Source organism: Agelaius tricolor, unplaced genomic scaffold, assembly GCF_023055355.1.
Source record: "Agelaius tricolor isolate 1412-34295 unplaced genomic scaffold, bAgeTri1.0.p SCAF_19, whole genome shotgun sequence".
NCBI classification, from domain to species: domain Eukaryota; kingdom Metazoa; phylum Chordata; class Aves; order Passeriformes; family Icteridae; genus Agelaius; species Agelaius tricolor.
In genome coordinates this window covers 6,846,266-6,872,067 of record NW_027269279.1, presented here as the reverse complement: position 1 = coordinate 6,872,067, position 25,802 = coordinate 6,846,266, and the positions used below count along the sequence as shown (strand labels likewise).

Here is a 25,802-nt window from a genome sequence, read left to right as displayed (position 1 = left end):
TTTTCACATTAAAATAAATGGGATTTAGCCCTTCTCATACTCAAGTGTTAATGAAAGAGTTGCAGAGTGTCTTAGAGATTTAACTTGTCATTACAGTGCTGGATCTTACTCCATTCACCAGCAGCTCTGTGTGGGTAAATTAATCCTCACTGTATTTGTGCACTGATCACAAGGGGTCAGTCAGTAACTCCAAGGCCTTTTCTTCCAGTTAGTCCACTCAGAACCTCCTCAAGTAAGAGATGTTGATGTTATTTGGTTATTTCTCATCCTAGGTCACTGCAAACTGTGGCTCTGTGTGTCACACAGCTATGACCAAGCACTTGTAGATTATGGTAATTTTTTGTAGGATTCTTTAAAGGTCATTATCTGAGTTTCCTGCTAGTAAACATCCCTGGAATGCTTTTGTGGGATAGTTATGTTTGAATTGCTGTTTGGCTGCATTGGTGGAAAGAGAGAACCAGCAAGTTTTAAAATCCAGTATTTTAACAGTGCTGTTGATGAAGAATTGCACTTTAAGAACCAATTTTGCTGGTATTGCTCCTAAACATACAGAGTTTAATGCTTGGGCAGTGTATTTTTGACTTTCTGCAACCAGAGGCATTTCAACTATTAAGCCCAGAATGGCACATCATATCTAGCTATAAATACAGCAGCCAAGGAGGCAGGTGTGAGTCACCCCTCCCCTGAACACTCCATCCCCAAGGGACAGTCAGGCTCTGGACACGGGCATTTTGATGGAATTCCAGCTGTAGTTCCACAGTGTAGCAAAGTACAAAGTACTTTGTTCTTGGACATGTCAAAAGGGATTTTGTAAGAAGCATGTTTTTTCTGATAAATTACTTTTATTTTTCAAAATTGCTTCAGTTTAAAGTCACTTTTCCATACTTTTACTAGCCACAACAATGACATTATATTTTTAAATTATATAATTTTCTAAATAATATTTTAGAAGGCAAATACTTAGTACTCAAACATAAACAACTTATAACTTTTTTTTCACCTAAACCCAGCTTTTTACAGTAAAGTAAGTGAAACTTGGCAATGTAAGGAAAAATGCAAAGGTACATTATAAAGCTTATTGTATGCAATCAGGTTGATTGTTGGAGATGTAAACACTGACTATTAGAAGGAAAAATCTTGATACAATGCAGAGAAAAATACAATCCTAATAATTCTCTAAAAATACATGTAATAAAGTAATTTATTTGGACAAGATACTGTGCAAGTTATGCAAAACCTATTATGGTAATTAATGCAACACATGATTTATGCTTCTCCCACAATGTATGTATAAACTAATCACATTCTGGAAAGATCAACAGGTTCTTTTTGTAACAGTAAAGCATCTTCAATCTTCATTCACATTTGGACTTGGAAACAGTGCTTTCCTTGGCATTAGATACCAAATATATTCCTTAAATACGTGCAAACATAAGTTTTACTTCTACAAATACAGTACTGAGACCACACCAAACTGTTCATCATATAAAAATAGCTTCATGTACAGTCACACACACAGAGGAGAAATGAATGTAAACTGTCCAATTATGATAAATAAGTCAGGAAAAAAAGCTTTTTTTTGAGAATAGAAAGTGGTTTCATGTTGGAAAAAGAGATTAATAAATCACTTACTCAAAATGAAGAGCAGAGCTTCATTCTGAACTGCCATCAGTGTACACTGGCAAACTCCACTGCTGTCAGTAAAGTTGTTTTGCATTCCTACCATTGAAAAGTCAGTTTAAGACCTTCCCTTAACTTCTGCAGTAGGGGAACATAATTTGCAATGATCTGGAATACTCTGGCCTCCAGAGTCTGGTGCCTTCCAACCTCCCTAGGAAGGCATCTGTGTCCCTCAGCTGGCCCAGTTTCAGTTCAGCTGAAGACAGAACAGGATTTCCCAGCACGTGCAGTGACAGTTCAGAGCTGAGCAGGACTGGGCTCCCTGAAACCAGGAGTTCTGCTGCCTGATTAACACACTGTGAGAAAAGACAGCAAAAATTGGCCCTTCCTGCTAACTGCAGCCTAAGCAGAGTTGTGCAGAATTTGAATTTGCTGATGGGAGCAAGAACAGCCTGACCCAGTCCATCCTTAGATGTGGAGCCCTCCCAGGAGCAGAGCTCTGTGCATGTGTAAGGGCCTCTACAAACAGGACCAGCTGTGGTTGCCTGCATTCATTCAAATTGAAACATTTCATTGTGCTCAAAGATGAATCTCAAGGACAGCGTGCATGATGTGTGAATATGAGAGAAATGTAGGGAGCATAAAAAAAAGAAGTAAATGTAGTGATCATGGGTGCAGATATTCACATTTGCAAGGTGTGTAGCAGCTATGGTCAAGGGTCAGAAATACACTGTGGTTAAAAACCTTGCCTGCTTTGACAAAACTATGAACTCTATCAAGTCACATTTTACACAAGATGCATTAGAAGGATTCAGTACTTAAAATACCCCATTGCAAAGTCTGCTTCAGTCAAACATTTAGTAGCACAAAAATGTCCTGTTTTTCTCTCCAAGCAGTAGACATCTGTTTCTTTTTCAGCTATTTCCTACTGCTTGTTAGCAACACGTAGATGGCAACAATTTAACAGTTAACAGAATTTCTGTCCAATTCTTGACTTTCACTGACCATCAGAGGGATCTTCGAGTGTTCTGTTTTCCCTTTACTCTCCTCATCTTCTCCCTCCTTCGATGCTGCCGGGTTTTCCTCAGTGGTGTCAGGCACAGCACCCCGAGATGCTTCTGTTGCATTTCCTCTGACTGTAATGTGCTCCCAGCCACCCTGTGAAAAAGGGGCACAGAAACTCAAAAGGAGAAACATCACCCTGTCAGTGCTGGATGTGATGTGATGCTTTATGTGCACTGCTAGTTTGTTCTGTTTGTTCATGAGCAAAGTAATCTTGGTCTGGGATGAATCAGAAAAAAGGCTCCTTGTAAAATGAAACAAAACACAGCAGACCTCCCTGACAGGGAGTTATAGTGGTAAACTTAAGGATTGTTTTTTATCACAGGGAATTGAGATTAGTAGGGTCAAGCATTCATAACAGAGCCACTGCAAATGTTCCACCAACTTAAAAGGTGGCAAAACCTTGAAATAGTTTTTCTCAAAACATTGAGAATATTACAGGGTACAACAATGAGGAATAATCATGTGCAAACCAGAAAGGAACCCACTTTCTTTTAAATGGCTCTTACTCCACTAGTTTTTCCATTGTAACTTTTAAATTACCTATTTAAAATGAATACTTATCAAATGCAAATAACTTCTCAGCTATGACTGCACAGCCCATTATAACTTCATTATAATAAACCTGAAGGAAAATGTCAGTTTCCTGCAGGTATATGCAAGCTTTCCCATGCTGCCCAGCTGGGCAGGATGGCATTTCCCTTTCTCTGGGATGTGCACCTTCAGGCAGTTCTGTGCCTCCAGCACTTACCCCAATACCATAATCCCAGGAGAGGCCTTTGGGTTCCAGGGGCTGGACCCCAGTCCGGTGGCAGACGGTCCCACAGCTCAGGCTGTGGCTGCCCTGCACTTTGTCAGCTATCACCCACACCTCGAGGAAGCAGAGAGAGGCAGTAAAATGTGCTGCTCTTCCCAATGTGAAATATCTGTCTGACCACTTCCAAAAATCAGGCTTGTTCTTCAATAGGCTGAAAATGCTCTCATTTAGGCAGAGAGACACCCAGACAAACTATAGAGCAGTGTTATAATTAAAACATTGCCAGATAAGACTTGGCAGGAAATAGATTAAATATATAAAAAGCCTTTTTAAAATATATAGCCTTGTTAAAAAAATGGAAAAAAAATTAATGAGGCTTTTTGCAGCAGAGAGCTTGGCTGTATCAATATTTCACTGGTATGATTTTTTCTCTTGTTATCATATTCCAACATTTAGACCAACATTTTCTGCAATGAAGTTAAACAAAACCAAGGCTGAAGAACATTTAATTGTTAAAGTATATTCTATATAATTTTTAATAAACTCATGAGATACAAGGAAGCTTAATACACACCTGGTCTAGGGGCCCTACAGACATTTTACGGATGTTGTTGGAAACGTGATCCCAGGTGGATCCTTGAGGGTAGCTGGGTGTGATTCCCTGCCGGTACCAGAGATTGCCTGGGAAACAAAGAGTGCTGGTTACAGCCCAGCATGGCTTTTGTCTGAAGTGCTGTCAACAACATCAATCAGGAATTCCTTCTGTGTTCCAGGGAAATGCAGTTTTGGCTGAGGTGTTACAGAGATGGACAAAATGAAGCTCTCACTTTGAAATTTGTATATCTGTAGTTATTGCTTATAAAAAATAGCAAATACTCTGTTTTGTAAAACTTCTTGGGGGAAAATGTTCAAATAAGGAACTAGGCACTAGACAACAAAAGCAAATGAGATGAAGGTCTCTGAATCTGTTGTTAAAGGCTTGTTTCTTGTACAAAAGGTGCTTCATGATTTATTTCTTTCTGGAGGATTCCAGACAAAACCCAGCCATGCAATTCTCTGCCATTCATCTGTGTTTCCCCCCCAGAGCACAGGAGCTGGATTGTTGTTACCCAGGGCACTGTCAGACACAACAGCCAAGCCTTCAGAAGCAGTACCTAATGCACTGCTACCCACATCCTTCAGTGTGAAATATTGCTCCCTTTGGAGCACCAGGATTCATCTGTCCAGTTCTAACCTAACCTCTTCTTTTTAAATCAGGCTGGTACAGACTGATGTACTTTTTGTAGCACTGACTAATAGTTTTTTAAATCCTTACCATTTTTATCCAAGACAAACACAGATGTTCGTCCCACTGAGACTTGCTTTAACTTCTGTTTTTGAGGTGATGGGATATGGTACCAACAGTCACCTAAAGGTCACAAATCTTGTGTTAAGCATTGCAAAAAACAGAATTAGGCATGAAAATGTCTGCAGCTGAAATACATTGCCGTGCAGGAAAGCTGTCAATGACATCACACTTCATATATTTTTAACAGATTGTTTTTTACAAATGAATACTTTCAATAACACAAGTGAATAGCAAATGAGCTGCTATAATTATTGTATTATTTGTATGCACAATTTTGCACAGCCATGGGAAACACCTCTGTGAAACAGATTGGACTTTTTCAGACATGGCAGTGGAGCAGAGCAAAGCTCAAGTACAAGTTCCTACCTGCAGGCTTGTTTGGAGACACTGAACCCCGGTAGAAGGCAGAACCATCTCGAGCTATAGCCCACACTTGGTAAAATGCTCCAATGGAGATGGAAATGAAGGGCTGATCTGTTCCCACATGCAGCCAGGATGTTCCCTAACAAATCACAGGAGATGAATTGTGAAGCAGTGCTTGAAACCTCCATGACAAAATATTGTTGATTATTACCAAATGAGAAAAAACCAAAATAGTGAAAAATGTTCTGGAGAATAAATCTTACATAAATTTAGGACTGAACAGAAATGAGGTTGCTGATCCTCAAAAATATTTGGATATACAACTCTGAAAATAACTAAGTTGGACCATGGCCTTTTATATTAAAATCACTGCATTTTAGGCATCTACATGTCTCTGAACAGCTGGACTAGAGTCTTCTTTTTTTTTGCTTTAATTCCTCACAAAAATCAGCTGATATAGGATTTCACATTCCAGACACAGTATTCCAGTTCTCACTGCTGCACTGCCTTACAGATCAGGAAGGAAAAAAAGAATGAATTATTTTTCAATTTCTTGTACTTTTTCTCCAAATTCTACTAAAGCATTTCCTTAGATGTTTTTCCTGGCTTTTATCCTACTGGTATTGAGGTCCTAGAGTGGGACCATGCTTCACAGAGTCCATTCCTCAGCAATTCCTTTAAGTGGGATACACCTGTTGTCAACCATTTCAAAAAACAAACAAAGAAAGAAGATCTAAGCTGCCAGGGCAGAAAGTGGAAGTAAAATGTTTCATGAGAAGATGGCCAGGAGCTGAGAGAGGCTCCTGCAGGTGATGTGGCACAAGCCCAGGTGGATTATGCAAGAGAAGAACTATTATAAGGAATGTGGGCAGCAAACTGTGCTACAGCTGATGGACAGGGACTTGCAAATCTGGGACACAAAGGGATGAAAAATAACAAGGTGCTTTGAGAGAGAGCTCTGTGTGATTGTATGTATTTGCATATCACATTAAACACATCAATAAGCAGTAAAAACAAACAGGGAGCCTTACAGCTGGATTTTGCTGTGTCACTCCAAGCCTGCAGAGCACGTCTCCTTTGTCACTGATTGCCCACAGTGCTACTGATTCTTCATCATCTGCATCTGAACTGGGAATTATGGAGATGTCCCACAGGGTAACAGGAGGCACTTCCAGCCATGGCCCGTTGGTGACTATCTTACATTTTCTGAAGCAGAAAAAGCCCAAACCTGTCAGAAGTATGTCCTTTCTAGAACTGGTTTCCCAGTCTATTGCTGACTTCCAGTCCAATAGTCTTCTCATTAGGTAGTGCTTTTCATTAAATATTAGTATTTTTAATTTGAAAGAGGTTTTTAACAATGAGTCGGGTTTTGAAGTTTGAACTAATACTGATTTCTCAAAGCTTCTGTTGTTTGTTTGGGGGTTTTTTTTTGAAGTTACTTTATAAAACCAGGACCACCCAAGAAGTCTGCAACTGGTGCTACACTGCTCCATAGCTCTCTCAGACTCACTGGGCAGCAGCAGGATAATAAAGTGCAGAGAGAACTCCACACCCAGCTCATTCCTTCCTCTGTCTTGGTTAAAAGAATAACTTTACAATTCTTTTTGGCTTGGTCTGTTAAAAAGGTTATGTAGCATCTTGAGGTAGTCAGTCTAAATGATAGACTTGGTAAGTCATGCTGGGACTTTGTGTACTTCTTCTGTGGAAATTGCACCAAAGTAGTGCTGTCAATTAGGGAAATTATGTTACACTCTATCATCACCACAATAATTTCATGTATGAATAATGTCCTAAAAAACATCAGGACATTCCTCTGTTTTCCAGTTCTGAAAAACCAGATCCAACCCTGAGTCTATTGTTTTTGGTATTCAATTGGTAGTTAAAACAAGAGGAAGTATTTAGACTAGAGGGTATTTCTCAAGTTGCTTATTTTATTTCAAGTCACCATTTTGATTTAATGGGTTTGTTTTGCTGCATATCCTGAAATAACATTTTTGATGCTTCAGAACCTCACTTCAGAGCTTTTTGTATAAGGGGCAAAATACTTTGTAGCATCCATACTAAACCCTGCAGTGTTTAAGTTCACAGCAATTAATTAGTACAGCTATTAGATGCTCTAGAACAGAAAGCACAGAAAAGTTGGAAAAACAGGGAATGCACAGACTTCCCCAGCTTATAGACTACAGTGGTAGTTTGCTGTTTTCTGGGTTCCACCTGGACATTTCCTCTGACTGAAATGGGGTTGGACTATCTGTGGCCCAGCATTCAGTAGGTGGAATTCATAAGTTGAAACTAATATAAAAGGCCTATTAGCAGCAGTTACAAGTGACCTAATATATACTGATATATCCAGTGCTTACTATTCCTTAATCATTTACCATAAGGAAAATCAGATATAGAGAAGAACTGTCTGACTTTTATCTACAGATCCCACAAAATCCAAGAGGGTAACTACTCATAGAGACTTACAATTAGAGACATAATGCTAAAGGTCATCAGTTTCTCTGCTGGGTTATATATTTCAGGTTTTTACTTTTTCTTTTGATGATTGGGTTTGGTTGACAGGACTCTTGACCTCATAACTAAAGTAGACTTAGTGAGCAATTAGGATTCAACTTCAAAACTTATTTATATTGAGCTTCCTCACCTGGCCCAGCGCCTCCGTCGGACAAAATCTTTCATTGTCTTGTGCCCGTGGTAGGACCTACCAAAACAGATTTAATAAAGAATATTCATGAGGATGTCAGAGCATCTCCAGTGTCAGTGCCAGCCTGAGAGCACTGCCTCCATCTGCCCACCAAGCACAAGTGCTGATTTTAAAATTCTTCAAGTGACAGTCTGCCAAGTTCACCTTGCTGCCCTCCCTCCCTGCAAATATCAGCATGCCCACAAAAAGGGGGGAATGAGGCAGCGTTGTGTCCCTGGCAAAGGGCGTTACTGTGCAACCAGAACCAAGAAGGTGTGAGGACTGGAGCGGGGGACGTGGCAGAAGAGGAGTTTCCTTACGCTGGGAAGTCAGCTGCATACTGCCAGCCCTCCCGGTCCGTGCCGCCCGCCGCGCTGAAGTCAATGTACCAGTCTGAGACCTGTGGGCAAAGGGGACACGGGAGTAACACTCAACACCTCATGGGTCATAAGCACCTCTTCTGTTTACCTCCACCTTTGGAGAGCAATGACTTGCTAGAAACCTTCTAACACTTGAAATACATACAGGGGGTCCCGAATCTTTTTAATTCAGTGGAGGAGAAAATTATCTAAGTCACATTAAACAAAGCACCTCACTCAATGCTTAACATTCTTTTGACTGTGGAAGATTATTGCTAGCTATTAATGGGGAAAACAAGGTTAAATGTTACAACAAATCCCAGAAGAAAATCTGGGCCCCTTAAACTCAAGTCTTGTATCCTACTTGCTAAGCCTGGACTTTGTAAAAAAATTTCTAAGCCAAAACTTACCCAAGACCACTGCGGAGAAGGAGGCTTGGTGTTGGTCTTTGTACATTCCTGCAGGCCAGAGGCATCACTCCACATGTATCTGTCTGTGGGCAGACCTCTGTGGTGGTGGAACAGTGCACAAGGAATGCAAGGTCATTTACAACTGGGAGTTTAAAAGGCAAGGGAAGAAAAGCCTTTTTGTAGCACTTCCTGCTTTCACACACAAAACACTGCCTCATTAATCTCTACTTGGAAATATCATGTGAGTGATGAGCACAGTGGGAAAGAATCTGTACAACTGCTTCCAGTTATAGCAAACTTGAGGACCTTGTAAATGTTTCTCTGTAGAGTGATATTCCTCACTACCATTTAAAACTGGAATGTGAATGCCATATAATTCGACACGTATTTTTCTATACTTTTGCTCAAATGTACTATTCAAGGACCCAGTGTATTTAGCACAATATGTATAGGAATATACAGATCCTAATAACTTTTCTGTCTGGTCTTAATAGTGAAAGATACTGCAAGTAGGCACACTTTGTGCAATTACAAAGCACAAATCTGTAATGTTTTGCCATAATAACATTTTGACATTTTTGATAATTACAAATTAGAAAATTGAGAAACACTGTTCCTTCCATCACAGGTTAACTATGAATGTTGGATGAGACTGAAGATAGAGTAAGTGTAATAACTCTTCCAAGCTAGAACCAAGCCCTTGTTTTATTTGACAGTAGTGGTGTTAAAGTAAATAAATGCAATAAATGGAGTAAATAACCTGCTGCTGTATCCAGTGACAGGGTTCCACCGTTGGTTCTCATAGATGTAAACACATTTCACATCTGACTGTGTGTAAATGTTATCAGCACTACTGGCCAGTCCTGTGAGGAATAAACAACATGGATTAGAGTAAAGCTAAAGCTCAAAGACATTACATTTTCAATTCCATCCCTGCCAAGCTGTACCTTGGATGAAGCCTCCTCCATAGCCGCCAGTGTAAGCCCAGGCTGTATGGTCGTAGCCGATGCCCCACACCACGCCCCGGCTGTTGCTCTCGACCAGCCGCAGGTGCCCTCCCACCTGCCTCCAGAACCTGCCAGGGGAGGACACTGCACTCAGCATCACATCCTTCAGGGATGGATGGTGCTTTCCCCACCAACAACCCCATAATCTTCAGCACAGGCAACCTGCTCTGCTCACTTGTCCGACACTGCACTCAGCATCACATCCTTCAGGGGTGGTGCTTTCCCCACCAACAACCCCATAATCTACAGCACAGGCAACCTGCTCTGCTCAGTTGTCCAACCACTGTGCAATCTCTAAGTGAAAGCAGCTGCCAGCTGAAAGCATTTCCCTCTGAACAGCTCCCAAAAAGCAGATGGCATTGTTCTGCTCGAGGAGTTTGCAGTTCCATATTGCCACAGTTGTCATAAAAACTGTCAAGAAACTGCTCCTGGACTGCAGTGTCTATGGAAGACTGAGAATTTCAGATTTCTTGACTCAGATAAAACTGAAAGCTCAAATTATATTCCAATTACAGCGATTAAATTTACTTTCAGTTTAGGCTATCTCTTATGATATTAAAGATGCAATTTAAAAAACTGGGATAACTGGGATCTCAGTGAGAAAGGCTTTTGAAATCACAAAGAATCTTCAGCATCTAAGAATTAAAATATGATTTAGTGAACTTCTTCACGTGCAATCATGAGCAGAAAGGCATCTCTCACAGATGTCTGTGAGAGACATCTGCAGTGTACTGCACACTCCAAGAGCCCATCAAAGCCACTGAACTGACAGGACATTCTTTGCTGGATGGCATTCCATGCAGAAAGAACAGCTTCAGAAACCTCTTACATTTGGTCACATGGCATCAACTGGGGTCCGGCCTCCAGCTCAGGACTTGGCTCACTGACAAAGATGTCTCCTTTACAAGTGACTGACCAAATGGCATGGTGAGAAGGAGGGCCTTGAATCCGTCTGCTTTCACAGCAAGACATGTTCAGCAAAGACAGCTACAAAACAAGGAGCCAAAAAAGCTTCCATTTACAGTGAGAACAAAAATTCCCATAGAGATGCTCAGTATTGTAAAACAAAAATTTACCTCTGCACATTCTTGCCAATCAGCAAAGTGAATTTGCAGCTTTTTCTTAAAAGCCACTAGAATTCAGTGGTTCAGAAATTATTAATACAACCACTGGAACTGCTGTGGTTTGCAGGAGCTGATCAGGATGAAGCATCTCTCAGGTTTGCCCCTGCTCCAGTGTTATCTCTGCCTGTCTGCCTGTACCAAAGACTCTGCAGCAATGAAAACAGAGAATGGTTCTTCTACCAATGCAGAAGAACACAATAACTTCATTCAACTCCTAACTCATTCCTGCCCTAATCTATATCCAGAGAAAGGAAGAGAATGTAAAGCAATATTGCTGTTGCTGTGGATAACTGCAGCACCAGAAAGCAAGCAGGCTTCAGAGGAGAGAACAAGCCTCAGGTGCCTTTAAAAAGTTTGATCAGATGGTTTAAATACCTAAATTTAAAAAACAGATCAGTAGCCCCAAGAGTTTAAATGCAATGCTGACATTTCAGAGACTGGCTCCTATGTTTAATTGCAGACACTGCCAGCTTGAAATGAGAGATGCCCAGAATTACCCAGTCATGCATTTCTTGCTCTGTTGCGGCTGCCAGGCGGATTGGCCATCGCTGCTTCGTCCTCTCAGGTGTGTACAGGGCAAAGGAATGCTTGGCTTCATTCAGCACTTCAACTATAATGGTCACTTCATTCAGGAACACATGGATGTACTAAGACACGAGAAAAAAAATCTGTGACTAAGGCAAACCTTCCACAGAGCCAGTATTTCTGCACTTCTGGTCTACAAACGAGGCATTCCTGCCAAGGACAGCAAAGAATCAATTCTTGGCACAGAGGGAATGAGACTCCACTTCCAGCCTCACCCTACCTCTGATTCCTATTGCCTGCAGGCATTAACCCTACTTGGGAAGACCCTGTCCAGCCAAGCTGGGCTCTTCACAATCAAGAACAGTTTGAATTTCCAGAAGAATTCCTAATTAGTGCCGAACTGATGGTTTAAGCAATGTGAGTGGTTTGTGATGGGATATTTTTAACACAGCACTGACACAGCCCAGAAAAGCCTGGGCTTTGCTGGTACCTGGGGTTACCTTTGAATTGCCAAACCTCAGAACAGCAGGTGCCATAATTTGCCTCCTTTAAAGAAACTGTTTCCCCTTCAGAGGCTTCCCTTTGCCAAAAGCAGCTCTCCCAGAGTCTGCAGCTGAACACACCTTTTTCTCCTCGTGGTACATGTAATAGATGAACAGGATGCTGTCACGCATGCCATCACTCCCAGTGAACTGCTCCAGTGCAACCCGAACATCCATCCACTTATGAGGCTTCCAGTTCCTCCACCACTGCAAGGCTCCAGTTTTAACCCAAACCGACTGCAAGGCAAACACAAAAGGAATAAAGAAACTGCACGACTCTTTTTCTTTCTCCAAAGTGCTGGGTTTGTGCCCACAAGTTGTGTCTGCTGCAGGTTAGTCTGTATCACACCTCATCATACATTCATACATCTGTATCACACATTTTCATACAGAGTGTACCAGAGAATGGAAACTCATAAAAGTGGATAAAAAGATACTGAGTAGCATGTGTACAACAGAAGTAACATTTTTACCCTGCAAGAATGCAGTAGCACACAGGTAGTGACTGACTCAAGTTTGCTCTTGTTATAACACAACCTCTCTTTGGAATTTAAAGGCTTTTGACGTAATTTTTTTAAACTTGATTAAACCCCTGGACTCCAAATGTTTTTAATCAAATAATTCTAGATGTCATTTGGCAATTAGCAAAGAAGGGACCAACAATATGAATGAATCTGAAAAAAGCCAAGGAGTCATAACAAAGGGAACATCAAGCAAAACTGCTGCTATTTATGTGCTGCCATTGACGTTTGCATCATTCATTTACGCAAGTTAAATTAGTCCTAATGGCCACAGAGAGGGAAGCTCACCTGCTTGAGTCACTGTTTCAATTAAGATGCCTCATCTTGTGGTGGAATAATTCATACAATGTTCTGCTGTTGCAACCATTTCTCTGAGGATTTGAGGTCTCACAGTACCCAAATAATGCTGACCAATGCTTTGTTTCTTCCTAAATAAAACTATCTGATAATGCTTTTAGATGAATACTGCTGCTCCATCTTTGACAAGCTGTTAATTTCCCACAGGGAGCTCAGACATTAATAATCCAGGAAAGTTGTCACAGAAATAAAGGCAAGAATATATATCTGACAGTAAGCTCAAATCAGTATGTTAGAAATGTATTATTGATTCCCAGATGTGTTTAGAAGATAAGAGATAAATGTCCTCACTGCTTACCTGCTCAATAGCCTGCTCATAGTGCCTGAAATTCTCCAGTTCCCGCTTTGTCCTTTCACTGAGCTGCTGAAAAATCTGCTTCCTCCAGGCTGCTGTCTGTGCAGGAGTGATGGACAGGGACAGAGACTGCACAGATGATGACAAACCTGGGACAGAACCAAACCCAATAAACTCCAGTGAGCTTTGAGTACAGTTCTGTGAAAGATAAAACACGGCGCTCCTTTGAACACCTGACTGGATCAACCCAGTCTAACACCATTTTTATAATGATTATAATTTGGAATCAATGTATTACAGCCAAACTTTGTAAATGATTCATAGAAAAAGGATCACTAGATAGATTATATAGAAGCTTTTAAAGCCATAACCTTGTAAAAATGAGAGTTTTGTCACTAAACTGCAAGATAATTAGATAATATACTGCATCATAAGTTAGACTGTTAAATCCTGGGATGCCACAGTTCATGGTTTATTTTACCCATTTCAGTAGGAATGGCAGAGTGAGGCAGTTATTGCCAGCATCTGCACCTCCCAAGAGAGCCCTTTTCACTCCTTCCTGTTACTGCTCAGTGATATTATGTGTTTTGCCCGAAGCTGCAGTTTCAGTACAATTAAAAATGAGATATAGATCCAACACAGATTACTTTACAAAATTGCTACAGGAACTCAAGAGAAAATACCAATTTCACATTTTTTTATCTCAAGCCCAAAGTGCTCTACAGCTAAATACTGCAGCACTATGCTCAGACATGAACCCATTAACAAACTGCAGTAAGAGAAAGTGGGTTAGCACAAGTTTTGCACCATGGCTTTGCTCAGAAAATACATTTTCCTTAAAGAGCATATTGAGCTGTAAGTGGAACTGGGGTGTGCTGTGGTGCCTGGCCAGTACCTGATGGAGCAGTGAACCACTTCAGTGGGCTGTGCAGATCTACCAGACAGCCTCCCCCAGACACCCAGGCCCACAGCGGGTGCTCATCGGCTCCGTACTGGTCCTCAGCTCCCACCGAGAAGGCGCCCAGGGAAGAGAGGCTGGATGTGTCTGCAAAGCTGCTCACAGACAGCACTGGATGCTTCTGAGCCTCCTTCAAGTCAATGTTTATCCACTGCAGTTCTGCAGAAGGATTTGGGTTTGCAGGAGATTTATTCATTTCAATGTTCTCTTTGTCATTACTAGCTGAAGCAGCAGTGGCTTCTCCTTGCTCAGAGTGCAGAGGATCCACAGGCAGCCGTGCAGATGTTTCAGCCTGGCTGGCTGGGCCATTCCCAGCAGCTGCAGCTCCCAGCAGGGCAGGGCTGGCAGGGCTCGTGGGCAGCTCTGTATCAGAGGAAGGATCTGCATCACCCTGAATGACCGCGCTTGTTTGGTTCTGAATATCATCAGTAAAGAAACAGCCAGCGCTGAAGGACAAATAGATAATTAATTATCATCCAAAGCATTGTAAAGCAGCACAGGCCTTAGACTGCGCACACACAGAAACTGACTTAGTGTTTCACTGCAGGAGAGAAGCAGCAGACTTCTCTTTTAAATGTCAAATTCTATCATCAGAGGAACAAGTCCAATGCAAACCTGGCAAACTGGTCTAGTAAATCTGAAACATAGGAAGGAATTTTATTGATCTTTTCAAACAATTGGTGGTGTTGGCTGCCTACAACTCTCAGGAAAACACATCCCATTTTCTGAATACGAAATAACAAATGGGATTTTTTAAAGCCCATTATTAACTTTATGATTTGTCTTTGCCAAAAGGAACTTCTCAGCACACACTCTGGCTCAAACAAGTCAGATCCACTGGCATGTGTGGTACAGCCCAGAGGCCAGCAGGCAGGGGGAGTAACTGATTTAACCTCCCTAGGAAAAGAAACGTACAGTGCCACTCAGGAAGAATGATTCCTAAGTGGAGTTGACACTCCTTCATGGTATTTCATAAACAATATCTTCTCTTATTAGAGACTAGTTCCAGATAGAGATAGTAAAGCCCAGAGGAACATGCTTTACTGCAGGCATGCAGTGAATTCCAATGTGGGAGCTCCAGATTCTTCTCTAAGTGCAACAACTGCTGCTTATTGTTAATTTTAATGGCAAAAATGCAATTGCCTTTTGGCATACGTAATGATTAGAGATGTCTTCCCCACTTTTCCTTGTCTGTACCCCTTGAATGTAAAGAAATGTCTCCTGGCATTGACACCCTTGCTGTACAAAGTCTTGAGCAGGTATTTAATGAAGTACCTGAGCAGACTTGTTGAGCTCCCAGTCTGAGATCTGTCACTCTCTCTGCCAGACACAATTGCCTTCCATGTCTTCCCACTGAGCTCACTTGGTGTGACACCTTGACGAAAATAAATCGCTCTGTCATCGCAGCCGATGCCCCAGACCTGGGGGAGGAAAGGCCTTGGTGAAGGAAGTGCCTTGGAATGCAGCAGGTATCAGATACAAAAAAGGTGCAGTGGTGCAGAATTGAGCACAGAAAACTGCTGGACACAACATTTTCCTTTTGTGTTCTTCCTTAATGCTGACACTGTAGATTCAGAACAAAATTCTGTACCAAAACCAGTCTGCACCTCCCTGTGCCATACAAGACACGTGCTGGCTGTCACCTTCAGGTGCAGAATTGCAGAATTCTGCCACTTTCCCTCACAGCAGTTTAAGCCCAGGGTCCCTTTGTCCAGCCAGCCCTACTGGCACTGCTGAGACCCCTCCCCATGTGTGAATAGCTCCTGCACTGGAGGGAACATACCCTTTGAGGTAATATTTACATTCCCTCCTTTAGAGGGGAATGTAAATACCCTCTCAGCTGCTCCCCTGCTCTCTTACCTGGTTGTTTAAGCCTACAGTTACCATCATCATTTCTCCAACCATTTCAATCCAACTTGTCCCACAAGGATTATGTGAGTTCACTCCTCTTCTAAACCACACCTACAACAACAACAACAGAAAGTCTAAATTTTTCTCCTTCTGCTCTAGCAGGAATTTAGTTTCTTTAGTGGATTAGTCTTAATCTCTAAGACTGACTTGCCACATTGTCTTAAGAAATCAATTACTTCCTTGATTCTTTATCAGATAAAGATAAAACAGTTCACCCAATAGTACCCACATTGTGTGTCCACCTGCAGCCAGAAAAGCCAAAAAAAGTGACTTTTTTGTAGGAATTCCTGTGACAGCATTAGCTTTTATGCTCTTGGAATCTTAGATCTGACTTTACCAATCTGAAAGTGTCTGTGGGCTGGACACCTGGAAGAAGCTCCCTCTGTATGTAGCACACACCCATATAGTCAGAGCAGCAAGCAGCTCCCTTAGAAGCTGTTGGTTGAATCCCATGACATCAGGATGCTTGACTGCCCTGTGGCAGATCTGAGGGAAAATGCAGCAGCTTATCTCCATTTATTACAGTGGATTTATGTGGCAGATGAGCAGGCTGGGCACAGCCTGTTACCATGGCTCAGCTGGCAAGTATTGACTCACTAGAGCAGAGAGACTCCACAGAACTGCTGCACAAGCACAGAGCTCAGCCCTGGCTTTGAATTCAGTGTGAAGGAGCAGGGACTGGGACTCCATCATCTTTATGGGTCCCTTCCAACTTAAGACATTCCATCATTCTAAGTTAAAACTCTAGTAAGAAAGTAATCACACATCCACATAAGAGATATCTCACCTAATTAAATACCAAGACCCCCACATTAAAAGACTGATGAAAAGGGAACAGTTGCAGTAGGAAGATAAAAAAATAGCATCATGCAGGAAAGTGTAGATGAGAATACTCCCCCTGCTGCTTTTGCTATAAAATTCAGTCCTTGTGGAAACAGGAGTCACTTCAATTCTGATGCTTAATATCCCTCAGAAAAGGCTTCTCATCCAATCCCCACCCACATCCCCATCCACCTGCCAAATCTGTCTGACTTGGGTTTAGAAAATTCCTTCAAAAAAAAAAGCAAAAGGTCTTCCTTAAATTCAACTCAACTATCAGAAACCACAGAGCATTCCCATTACAGCAAGGGGAACCAGAATTCCCCAAAGCATGGGGACAGAGAGTTCAAATCACCAATGCTTCCTGTGCAAGTTACACTCCTGTTTGAGAGCAGCAAACAGGGAAAGGGAATGAAAAGGCAAAAGCAGAACATGAGGCCTCTTACTTTTCTGTCCTTTGTGACACACCACACCACATCCACACCCACAGAGACGTGCATGATCCCATTTTCAGAGCTTGGAGACTCCACAGTGCTCCAGGAAATTCCTGCAGGCAGAACCCAGAAGCCACTGTGGGTTAGTTTCTTATTCAACACTATACAAATCAAAGGGCTTTCCAGCCAGATTTAACAAACTTTACCTTGAGGGTTATTCCTGTCAATTCCTTCTCTCACAATAGCTTGCCCTTCCCAGAGAGTTGCCCAAAGGAGGTCATAGGGTCCACAGCTGATCTGTACAACTTCACCAGGAGTGGTGACTAAGGACCACGTGGAACCTTCTGGATTGTGCTGGCAGACATTTTCTCTGTACCATACCTAGACAAGTTTAAAAAAACAAAACCAAATGAAATAAGGAAAAAATATCACTACAACAATGAAACCATTGAGAGAAGAGTAAAGACAAACTGGAAAGAACAGCTCTCCTTTAACAAGAGGATTGTTTTATGTAGTGTATGGCACTCTGACCTTTAAAGGTATGTTTTCTTAAATGTTGATTATGCAGTTGAAGCTATTTCCTTATGTACTAAGGGAGGAGGCTGTTCTACAGAGCAGCTTTTATCATGGAACTACAACTGGATTGGGTGCAGTAACCTATTGCTACAGGTTCTGTGTATATTTCAACATTTAAACCACTTCAGTGTATTTCAGGGCATGTTATATAAACCAAGAGTGAACAAATACATAACACAAAAATGTTACTGTTAGCTGAGAGCCTGGCCTCACTTTCACTGAACAGAGCTTGTCACAATATGGGGGAAAAATTCCATTCTCTGTGCAGCCTTTGGTGACATTCAGCCATTTGTTAGTCTTGGACTGCAATTTTCTGTAGATCACAGTCAAAATAGGAAGGTCAAACATAGAAAGGATCCTGTGGCAGTCATATAAATGCTCCACAGCATGACTGCTGAGTGCTGAATCTTCATTTTTAGGAATACTTTATTTCCCTGGGGACTCTCACTTGAGAAATAAAAGCATTTTACAGTGGCAGTCAAGTAAGGCTTTAGACTGGGATGCTTGTCATGTATTACTAGAAAGTATGAGGAACAGGGAGTTTTATTTTAAACAATGTAAGCAGGATTGCTTGCCTCTCCAGGCCGTGCCAAATGTGATTGAAAGCTCAGGTTATCTGTTAAAAGTATTACATTCTGAGACCACAAGTTAGAAAGTGTTTAGACACAAAGGAATATTTGATACATGCTGTAAGGATGAAGGAAGAAAAAGCAAGAGTCAAATCTTCACAGGACTGAGCAAAAGCGGAGACCTCATGGGAGGCTTAAAACCAACAACAACAACAGAGAAAGATATATAGTTTTCAATAGAAAATAAAATGAAAACATGTCAGAGCTGGATGCCACATTGCCAGGTCAGGAGGTGATCACTTTCCAATCAGTAAGTCTTTGAAAACCATTTTGTAAACTCTTGAATCATCCCTGTCTCTCCACCCCAAAGGCACACCCAATGCTTTACCAGAACCTCTGTCAGGCTCCTTCTCCTGGTTTCCAGCACCACAGTCAGCATTCTGGGCATTTTTCAAGATATAATACACTACTACCCAGTTTTTAAGATTCACCTGTTCATAGCGGTTAAAGGCTTCCATAAAACAACAGCCCTAGAAGTACTAAGCCTTTCCATTTACAACACAAGTTGTTACATAATGTAACCCCAAAGCAGCTTTTCATCCTCTGCCAGATGCACAAGCAGTGCATTTCCTTACCAGTGTAGGACAGTAACAACCCTGCCTTGTTATACAGGTATTTAACTCCTTTTTACTAGTAATTTTTTATTAGAAAACTCAGGGAACACACACATACCCTTCCTTGCAGAGAAACTGCCCAGACTGAGAGGCGGCCGAGAGGCTCGTCCGTGATTTCCCAGCCTCCGATGGAGATGTCATTGAAAGGGTCTGGCAGCTGGTCTGGTTCATCATGGGACACAATCTGGAGCAAAGAGAAGGAAGGTTGAGGAGAGGAGACACTGCAAACAGCTGGCTTGGCTGGTGGCATAACTTGTGTCTTGCAGATTGGTTATGTATCACCCCCTGGAATGGCTGAACATGGAGATTCTCCCTCTCATTCAAGGCCTCCATGTGCAGAGAGGAGAAATGCAGCCAGGGCAGCATGGAGAAGTCTCTGTTTTGCTCCTTAACTAAAGGAAGTTTTTACTCATAGAACAGTGCATACAGAATTGGAAAGCTGAAAGATCACAAATTACAGATTTTGAATGTTCTTAGAATGGAACAACAATTATTAAAGAACAGTTATTCACACAGATAGAGCACATAGCTTGTGAATGATGCAAGGCTGGTACCACCTTGAACAAGAGTGCCTTGTCACAAAACCAAAGGAAGTTAAAAAGTTGAACTGAAATTTGCAAAGGAGCTGAGCATCCATCTCTAATTGCATCACCCTAAGATTTGGCACCCTATTACCACAGGTTTCCATGAAAAATCCCAGCCTGCCATTTAGACTTACAAGAATGGCAAGTCGGAAGTGAAAGAATCCAAGTCCAGCTAACAGAGAAGTCATAAAAAATTAACTTCCCTGCACTTCTAATTGATTATTTCAGACAATCAGTTTATTTAATATGTAAAAGAGATCTAGAACCTTTGCCCAAACGTCCCGTGATTTGTATCTCCTGTATCTGATCCATCTCCTGCGTCTGACACAAGAATTCCATCTCTTATCCTTTGTGTAGGTGCTGGGGAAGTCTATGGCATAAGTCCAGCCCTGCAAACAGAGGTTTCCTTGTATGAAAAACAGGATCAAGGGAAAGCTTGAAGACATAACTCAGAGCAATTCTGCACAAGAGTCACAACACAAGTCACTCTGTGTGTCTCTAGAGCCCTGATTAACAGATCAGCTAATTCCATGAATGATTTAGGAATCATACCCAAATTCCTCTGGGTGATATACACAGAACAAACAAGACACAGTAAAACAATTTACTTTCTTCATAGTAAAGACCTTAAATAACAATGGCATTCAGTTGCCATGATTTCGTGGCCTCATCAAAAGAAAAAAGCTTCTATAGAAGCACCTATAGACTTCAAAAGCCTTCAAACAAGATCCTTCTTTCTGTTGTATTAGAGTTGAGCTATTTCCCAGAAAGAAGTATCTATGGCAAGTTTTATTTTTACAGACTTTTTTCACTTCTATAAAAGCTCCTTCCATTTTACAGAGTAAGGATTCCCAGAATAGATCTCTTTTTGGTATTGTTCACCTACCCCTTTCTCTGTTGGTTCCCCTCCAATATTTTCATCCACATACCAGTCAGACTCCCACTCCCAGTGTGGTGAAGGCAGTGTGAAACTATCAAGCTGCTGGTGTTTTAGCCCGCTCACATCACTCCACTGCCAGCGGTCACTGGGCAGTAATTTCTCACAAAAGCCACCAACTGGATTCCAGCGCTGCCAGAAATAATAAATAAAGTATTTTTTTTTTTTGAGATCACATTATCTCATTGCACATCTACAGGGAGTCATGACATGTTTCTTATTTTCTGCAGTAGAAGAGGAATAAATTCCTGGGATGAATGAGAAAGTGCTCGTTCCATGAGCCCCTTCCTGACACAGCCTTTGGAGGAAGCTTTTTTAAATATCAGAAAAGGGCTGACTGCAGAGCTTGTCCCAACCAAGTCATTTTCAGCTACATAAATAGGACCATCTGATGCTATATTTTCTTTGGTGATGTATGGCACCATGACACTGCAGCATTAGGGTAATGCTGCATGGATGGCCTTGGTATCTCTAATCCACTCCCAGAGAAAGATGATTCATATCTTGTCTGCACTAGAAAAATAGCACTGCCTCTGCCAGGAACAGTGTTGAGAGAACTGTATCAGCAAATCTCCCCTAGATCTTATATTTTTCCCTAATCTGCCTTGAATCAGTTACAGAAGTGATAACACAAGGATTTTCACCAATACTGTCGTTTTTTTCCCTCCCACACTCCTACATGCTATAGAAATACTGTCAAAATCTGTCTTGTAATACTGTCTTACATTTTAGGGCACGTGGAAAATGAGTGGTGCAAAATCTGTCTATAATCTTTACACAAAATATTATTTGCTGTTACTAGAAATCTGGCTGAATTGCCTTGCACATTATCTGCAAACTACTTCAGTTTAATTTCTTCATTGCTAGCTCTTGTAGAGTATTTCTTTTTGTGCTTTCATTACCTAGAACAAACAAAATGAGAGTTTTAAAGGAACAAATAAAATTTTAAATTTTGCATTTTTAAAGAACATGTTTATACAATAAAAGGAACAAACTTAAATGGCTGAAAAGCTTTATCAATATTGAATAATGTATAAAATTAATTTGTTGTACTTTTGCCCATGCAGGTAAGTTAATATCTCTTCCCAATTTATATTCATTCTATTGCCCATTAGAAATCAGAGAAATGTGCTCAAGAAAATCCATCAATTTTCTCTCCCAATTAACTTCTGGTTAACTTACAACCAAATTTGAAAAATTTCCTTTAAAATACTGTTTTAAAGACATTATTTTGAAGTGCATCAGATGGAAAGGATGACCTTAACACTTCTATGCAAAAAAGTTGGAAACATTGTATTTTAATAGAAAGTTATACCTTTATTAGAGAAGTCTTTGGAACACTAAGAAGTAGCATTGTTTAAAGAATAATATATTTCTGATAATACATTATCAGAATATATTATCATATATATTTCTGATCTTTGTTGCCTGGAAGTTACATGGGACATTTTCTTAAGGGGATTGTGTATTTGTCACTAAGGGACCAAGAAATGGAAACCTCTCAGTGAAAAGGGTGAATGCTCCAGTCTGAAATGGCTCACAGAGAACAGGCTGGAGTTCACCCTGGAATTGCTTTTGCTAGGAGCAGGGAAGTGTAACTCCTTTGGGAATTTAAATACTACAAGAATAACCTGATATTTGGCACATATATTTACTCTTCAGAAACTTCTGATAAAAAATGAAAACAAATAAAACTGATCAATCCTCCTGTGACAAAACCACACGAGAGAGCTGATGTAGGAGGTGCTGTCAGCCCAAGCAGTGGCTGTGTGAGAGGTGCTGTACCTGTCATACCTGGTTCTCATAGGTTTCCTCCTGGTATCTGATGGGAACATCTCCTGAGAACACGTAGGTGTACACCTGATGGTCACAGGCTATTCCCCAGCAGCACTGTTTGACAGCAGAGACCCTCTTGAATTCCAGCTGGGTGTCCTTGCACAGCTCCCAGTACTGGCCAACAGTAGAGAGAGTGTAAACCCTCCCAAAAATATCAACAGCCCACAAGAGGGAACTGGGCATGGCCATATCTGAAACGCAAAAACAAGGTTATTGCTGGAAATGATGGGTACAAAAATGGATCTTGAATCTACTGCAGATCAGTCATGCTCTGAGCCATCATCAGTCAAATTAAATAAAGATGTAAGGGATGATTTTTTAAAAAGAGCCTGTGTAAAGCTGGCAGCCAGACCTCTTTGTCAGAGCTGTGCAGCCAACACCTCTCAGTCCCTGAAAAGCCATAAGAAAGCCCTTTTTACCAGACCTTTCTACTGTGCATGCTACAAGAGCTCAGGAATAAACAGGACAGCTCTGGCAGGCTGGGGACAGACATCACTTCTGAGCTGGGATGAAGCAGCACAGACCATCTCATAGCAGGCAGCTCCACTCTCAGGGTCTGCTAATGCTGCTGGTGCTACACACCCTGCTCATCTCATCTCACAGTGCCCTGATATCCCCTGATCCTCCTTCTCAGCCCCCTCTCTGTGGAACAACACACCTACACAGGTACAAAGGCAAGGATGTGAAAAGAAGCTCCTCCAAAAGCACACACCTGGATTTAAACCATGGACATCCTGCCTGCCTCTGCCAGGAAACCTCTTTCAAAGCATTCTGGATCTGATCCAGCTTCAGGATCTGTATATGTAGGTGTGATGAGTTTAAGTACACACAGAGCATGGTTTGGCAGCAGAGACCTGGTTGAGTTCCATTCTGGTTCTGTCACATAATAACCTGTCATTTTCTGGGCACTGCAGTCCTGCCCTTCTCAGAGGGGTGAGGCAGGTGCACATCAGTCCTTTCAGAAGTCAAGAAAGGCCAGGGTATTTCTGTCACTTGACCTTCTGGGTGCCATCAAAACAGACAAATTTTGGTAGTTCTGTATGTTTGACAATCAGAATTGCTAATGAATGTCTTGAACTTTGCCTTCAGCTCCTTTAACTATGCAGTAGGGAATTGGGAGAGGAAAGGAGGGAAGGGGACTCAGATCCAACACAACAGAAGAGGAATTATTGCTTGTAGCCAGTGTGGAGCACTGCTCCTTTGCTGTCAAATGGCAACTCTGCTTTTAATACAAGAGCCTAAGGAGAGCTGCCTGCCTGCTTTCTGATAAAGGAGGTGGCACACAGGGACTGACTTGCACTCTCTATGTGAATGGCAGTGGTGAAACTGTGGAGAATCTCACACAGCTGGGTCAGTGTCAAAGACCAGCACAGGAAATTCCCTGGGATCTCAGGGACAATATTCAGGAGTCTTTGCTTCATAGAATTGCTGCTGCTAAGTACCTAAAAACCTGGATCCAACAGGTGAAGAACAGGTAACAGCGATAAGAAAACACATAGCAGCAGAGAATGAGTGATACCAGGGGAAGGTCATGAGCAAAATTCTCCTATTAATTGTAGCATAACTAAGATGAATCCTCTGGTTTTCAACATTTTCTCCTCTTTGTTGCTGGAACTTTGAAGGCATGAATCTTTGTCTGCTCTTGGATCAGCCATTTACCTTCTTCATATCTTCCTATAATGGAGTACAGATGGACATAACATGGAATAATGGAACAAAGTGAAGAGGAGGTGAAAATTAGTGTGGGTATCACTGGGAAAATAAAAGCTGTGAAAATAACCCTTCAGTGTTAGCACTTAAAATTCTCCAAAGCAGTGTTTATAACAGAAGACAATATTATGCACTTCATCTTAAGTAACCAGAATACCAGAGGGTCTGGAGTGAAGGAAGCATTATAGATAATGCAACAACGACAACTACCTAGCAGGTAACAAAGAAAAATGATGCTTGGGTCTCTTAAAGATGGGCAAAGGCATAAATAAAGGCCTGTACCTGGAATGACAGTCCAGGCAGGCAGAAAAGTACCTGGAACAGTTCAGGAAAAGGTGATGAAAATTCCAAAGATTATGAAGTTAAGAAAAACATAGATGGGACAACTAAAAGAACACGGGCTAATGCAACTGGTTTAAAATACTCAAGGCAGCCAAGACAAGTGAAAGTTTCTACATATTCCTTCATCTGAACATCTGAGACAGTGTCTGGGGAATCATGGGAAAATCCCAAATGCATTTGAGATTATAAACTTTTAAGACTTCCCTTTAAGCCCCTGTGCACTGGCTGTGCACATGAAGGCAGATACTGTCCAATTTTGAAGGATTCTCAGTGCTGCTGGCTTATGTGCTTTTCAGTGAAGGCAGTAGTTGTCAAGTAATCTCAGGGGCCTGAAAAAAGCCTGATCTGCTGATTATTCCTCATCCCACAGCTCAGCCAGGTAATTTCGGAAATGCTTAAATGACGAAAACATACTGGTAATTGAAATTTCCAATGGCCTGGCATATCACTGATTGCTACAGAATTCAAGAAAAATATCCCAAGTCCTTGTACATAATAAAAGCAATGATGTTCCTCGGGAGAGCAGGGCCCTGTCCCCGAGTTCAGGCCGCGGCGGTGGCAGGATGTGAACCAAGCCAAGACTGGACGTGTTCCACGGCACACCGCGCACACATTTCTCCTCGGTGTCACACGAACCGAGCGGGGACTCCTCCGGTACCCCCGTCCGGCCACGGCCGCGCCGCTCGGAGCCCGCGGGGATCCCGGAGCGCTCCACGGACGCGGCAAAGCGCGCACCGCGCCCGGCAGCCCCGCTCGGGGCCCGGGCATTAAGGCCGGATCGGCTTAGGAGCCGTGCGGGGCTGCGGCGCCACCGGCCTCGGGCGGCCCTGGGCCGGGCACAGCCCCGCTCCCCACGGGCTGCGGCAGGAGGCGGGCGCGGGGCTCTGCCGAAACGCCCCGGGCGCCCCCCACGCCCTCGCCGCGGGGGCTGCGCGGAGGTGCCGGCACCGCCCCGCGGCTCCGCCGCTGCTCCCGACAGTGCTGGAGCTGCCGGGAAGGGCGGCAGGGGTCCGACCTCCACCCACCCCGCCCTGCCCGGCCCGGCCCGCCACCGGCCCGCGGACAGCCAGCGGCGCTGCCCCGGCCCGGCCCCGGGCTCGCCCCTTACCTGCCTCCCGCCGCCCGGCGTCGCTCCCGGCGGAAGGAGCCGCCGCGCCCCGGCAGGGCGGCCCCGCGGAGCCGCGGCCGGCGGGGAGCGCCGCGCCCACACCGGCTCCGAGCGCCGCCGCCATTGGCGCGGGCCGGGCGCGTCACGGCCGGGGCGGCGGGGCCGGGACCGCGGGGCTCCGCCGGGGCCCGGCTTGGGGAGCGCCGGGGCGGCTCCTGCGGGAGCTCCAGGGAGAGCGACAGATCCGAGCAAGGGATTGGAGCGGATCTTGTGAGGGAAGGCTGAGGGAGCTGGGCCTGTTCGGCCTCGAGAAGAGACGACTGAGAGGGGACCTCATCCATGTGCAGAAATATCGAAAGAGGTGTCAA

General features: G+C 42.8%; 1 protein-coding gene across 2 annotated transcripts; it reads right to left on the bottom strand.

The window, feature by feature from the left end:
* Window positions 1-822: 822 nt before the first annotated feature.
* Window positions 823-25,802, bottom strand: TECPR1 (tectonin beta-propeller repeat containing 1). 2 transcript variants are annotated; one of them, XM_071444043.1, is made up of 26 exons: window positions 25,435-25,802; window positions 24,267-24,299; window positions 22,233-22,465; window positions 20,388-20,570; window positions 19,768-19,890; window positions 18,976-19,101; window positions 17,305-17,479; window positions 17,111-17,211; window positions 15,795-15,896; window positions 15,210-15,355; window positions 13,872-14,380; window positions 12,980-13,125; window positions 11,885-12,040; window positions 11,234-11,383; window positions 10,442-10,599; window positions 9,553-9,680; window positions 9,366-9,468; window positions 8,606-8,702; window positions 8,157-8,236; window positions 7,798-7,854; window positions 6,182-6,356; window positions 5,154-5,289; window positions 4,755-4,847; window positions 4,014-4,120; window positions 3,434-3,553; window positions 823-2,778 (listed from the first exon to the last, which is right to left on the bottom strand). In XM_071444043.1, exons 1-26 carry the CDS (start codon window positions 25,556-25,558, stop codon window positions 2,581-2,583), a joined length of 3,759 nt encoding a protein of 1,252 aa, XP_071300144.1. In that variant the 5' UTR covers window positions 25,559-25,802; the 3' UTR covers window positions 823-2,580. The 2 variants fall into 2 exon arrangements, with proteins under 2 accessions (XP_071300144.1, XP_071300145.1); XM_071444044.1 differs by lacking the exon at window positions 24,267-24,299 and having other exon boundaries at window positions 25,435-25,801.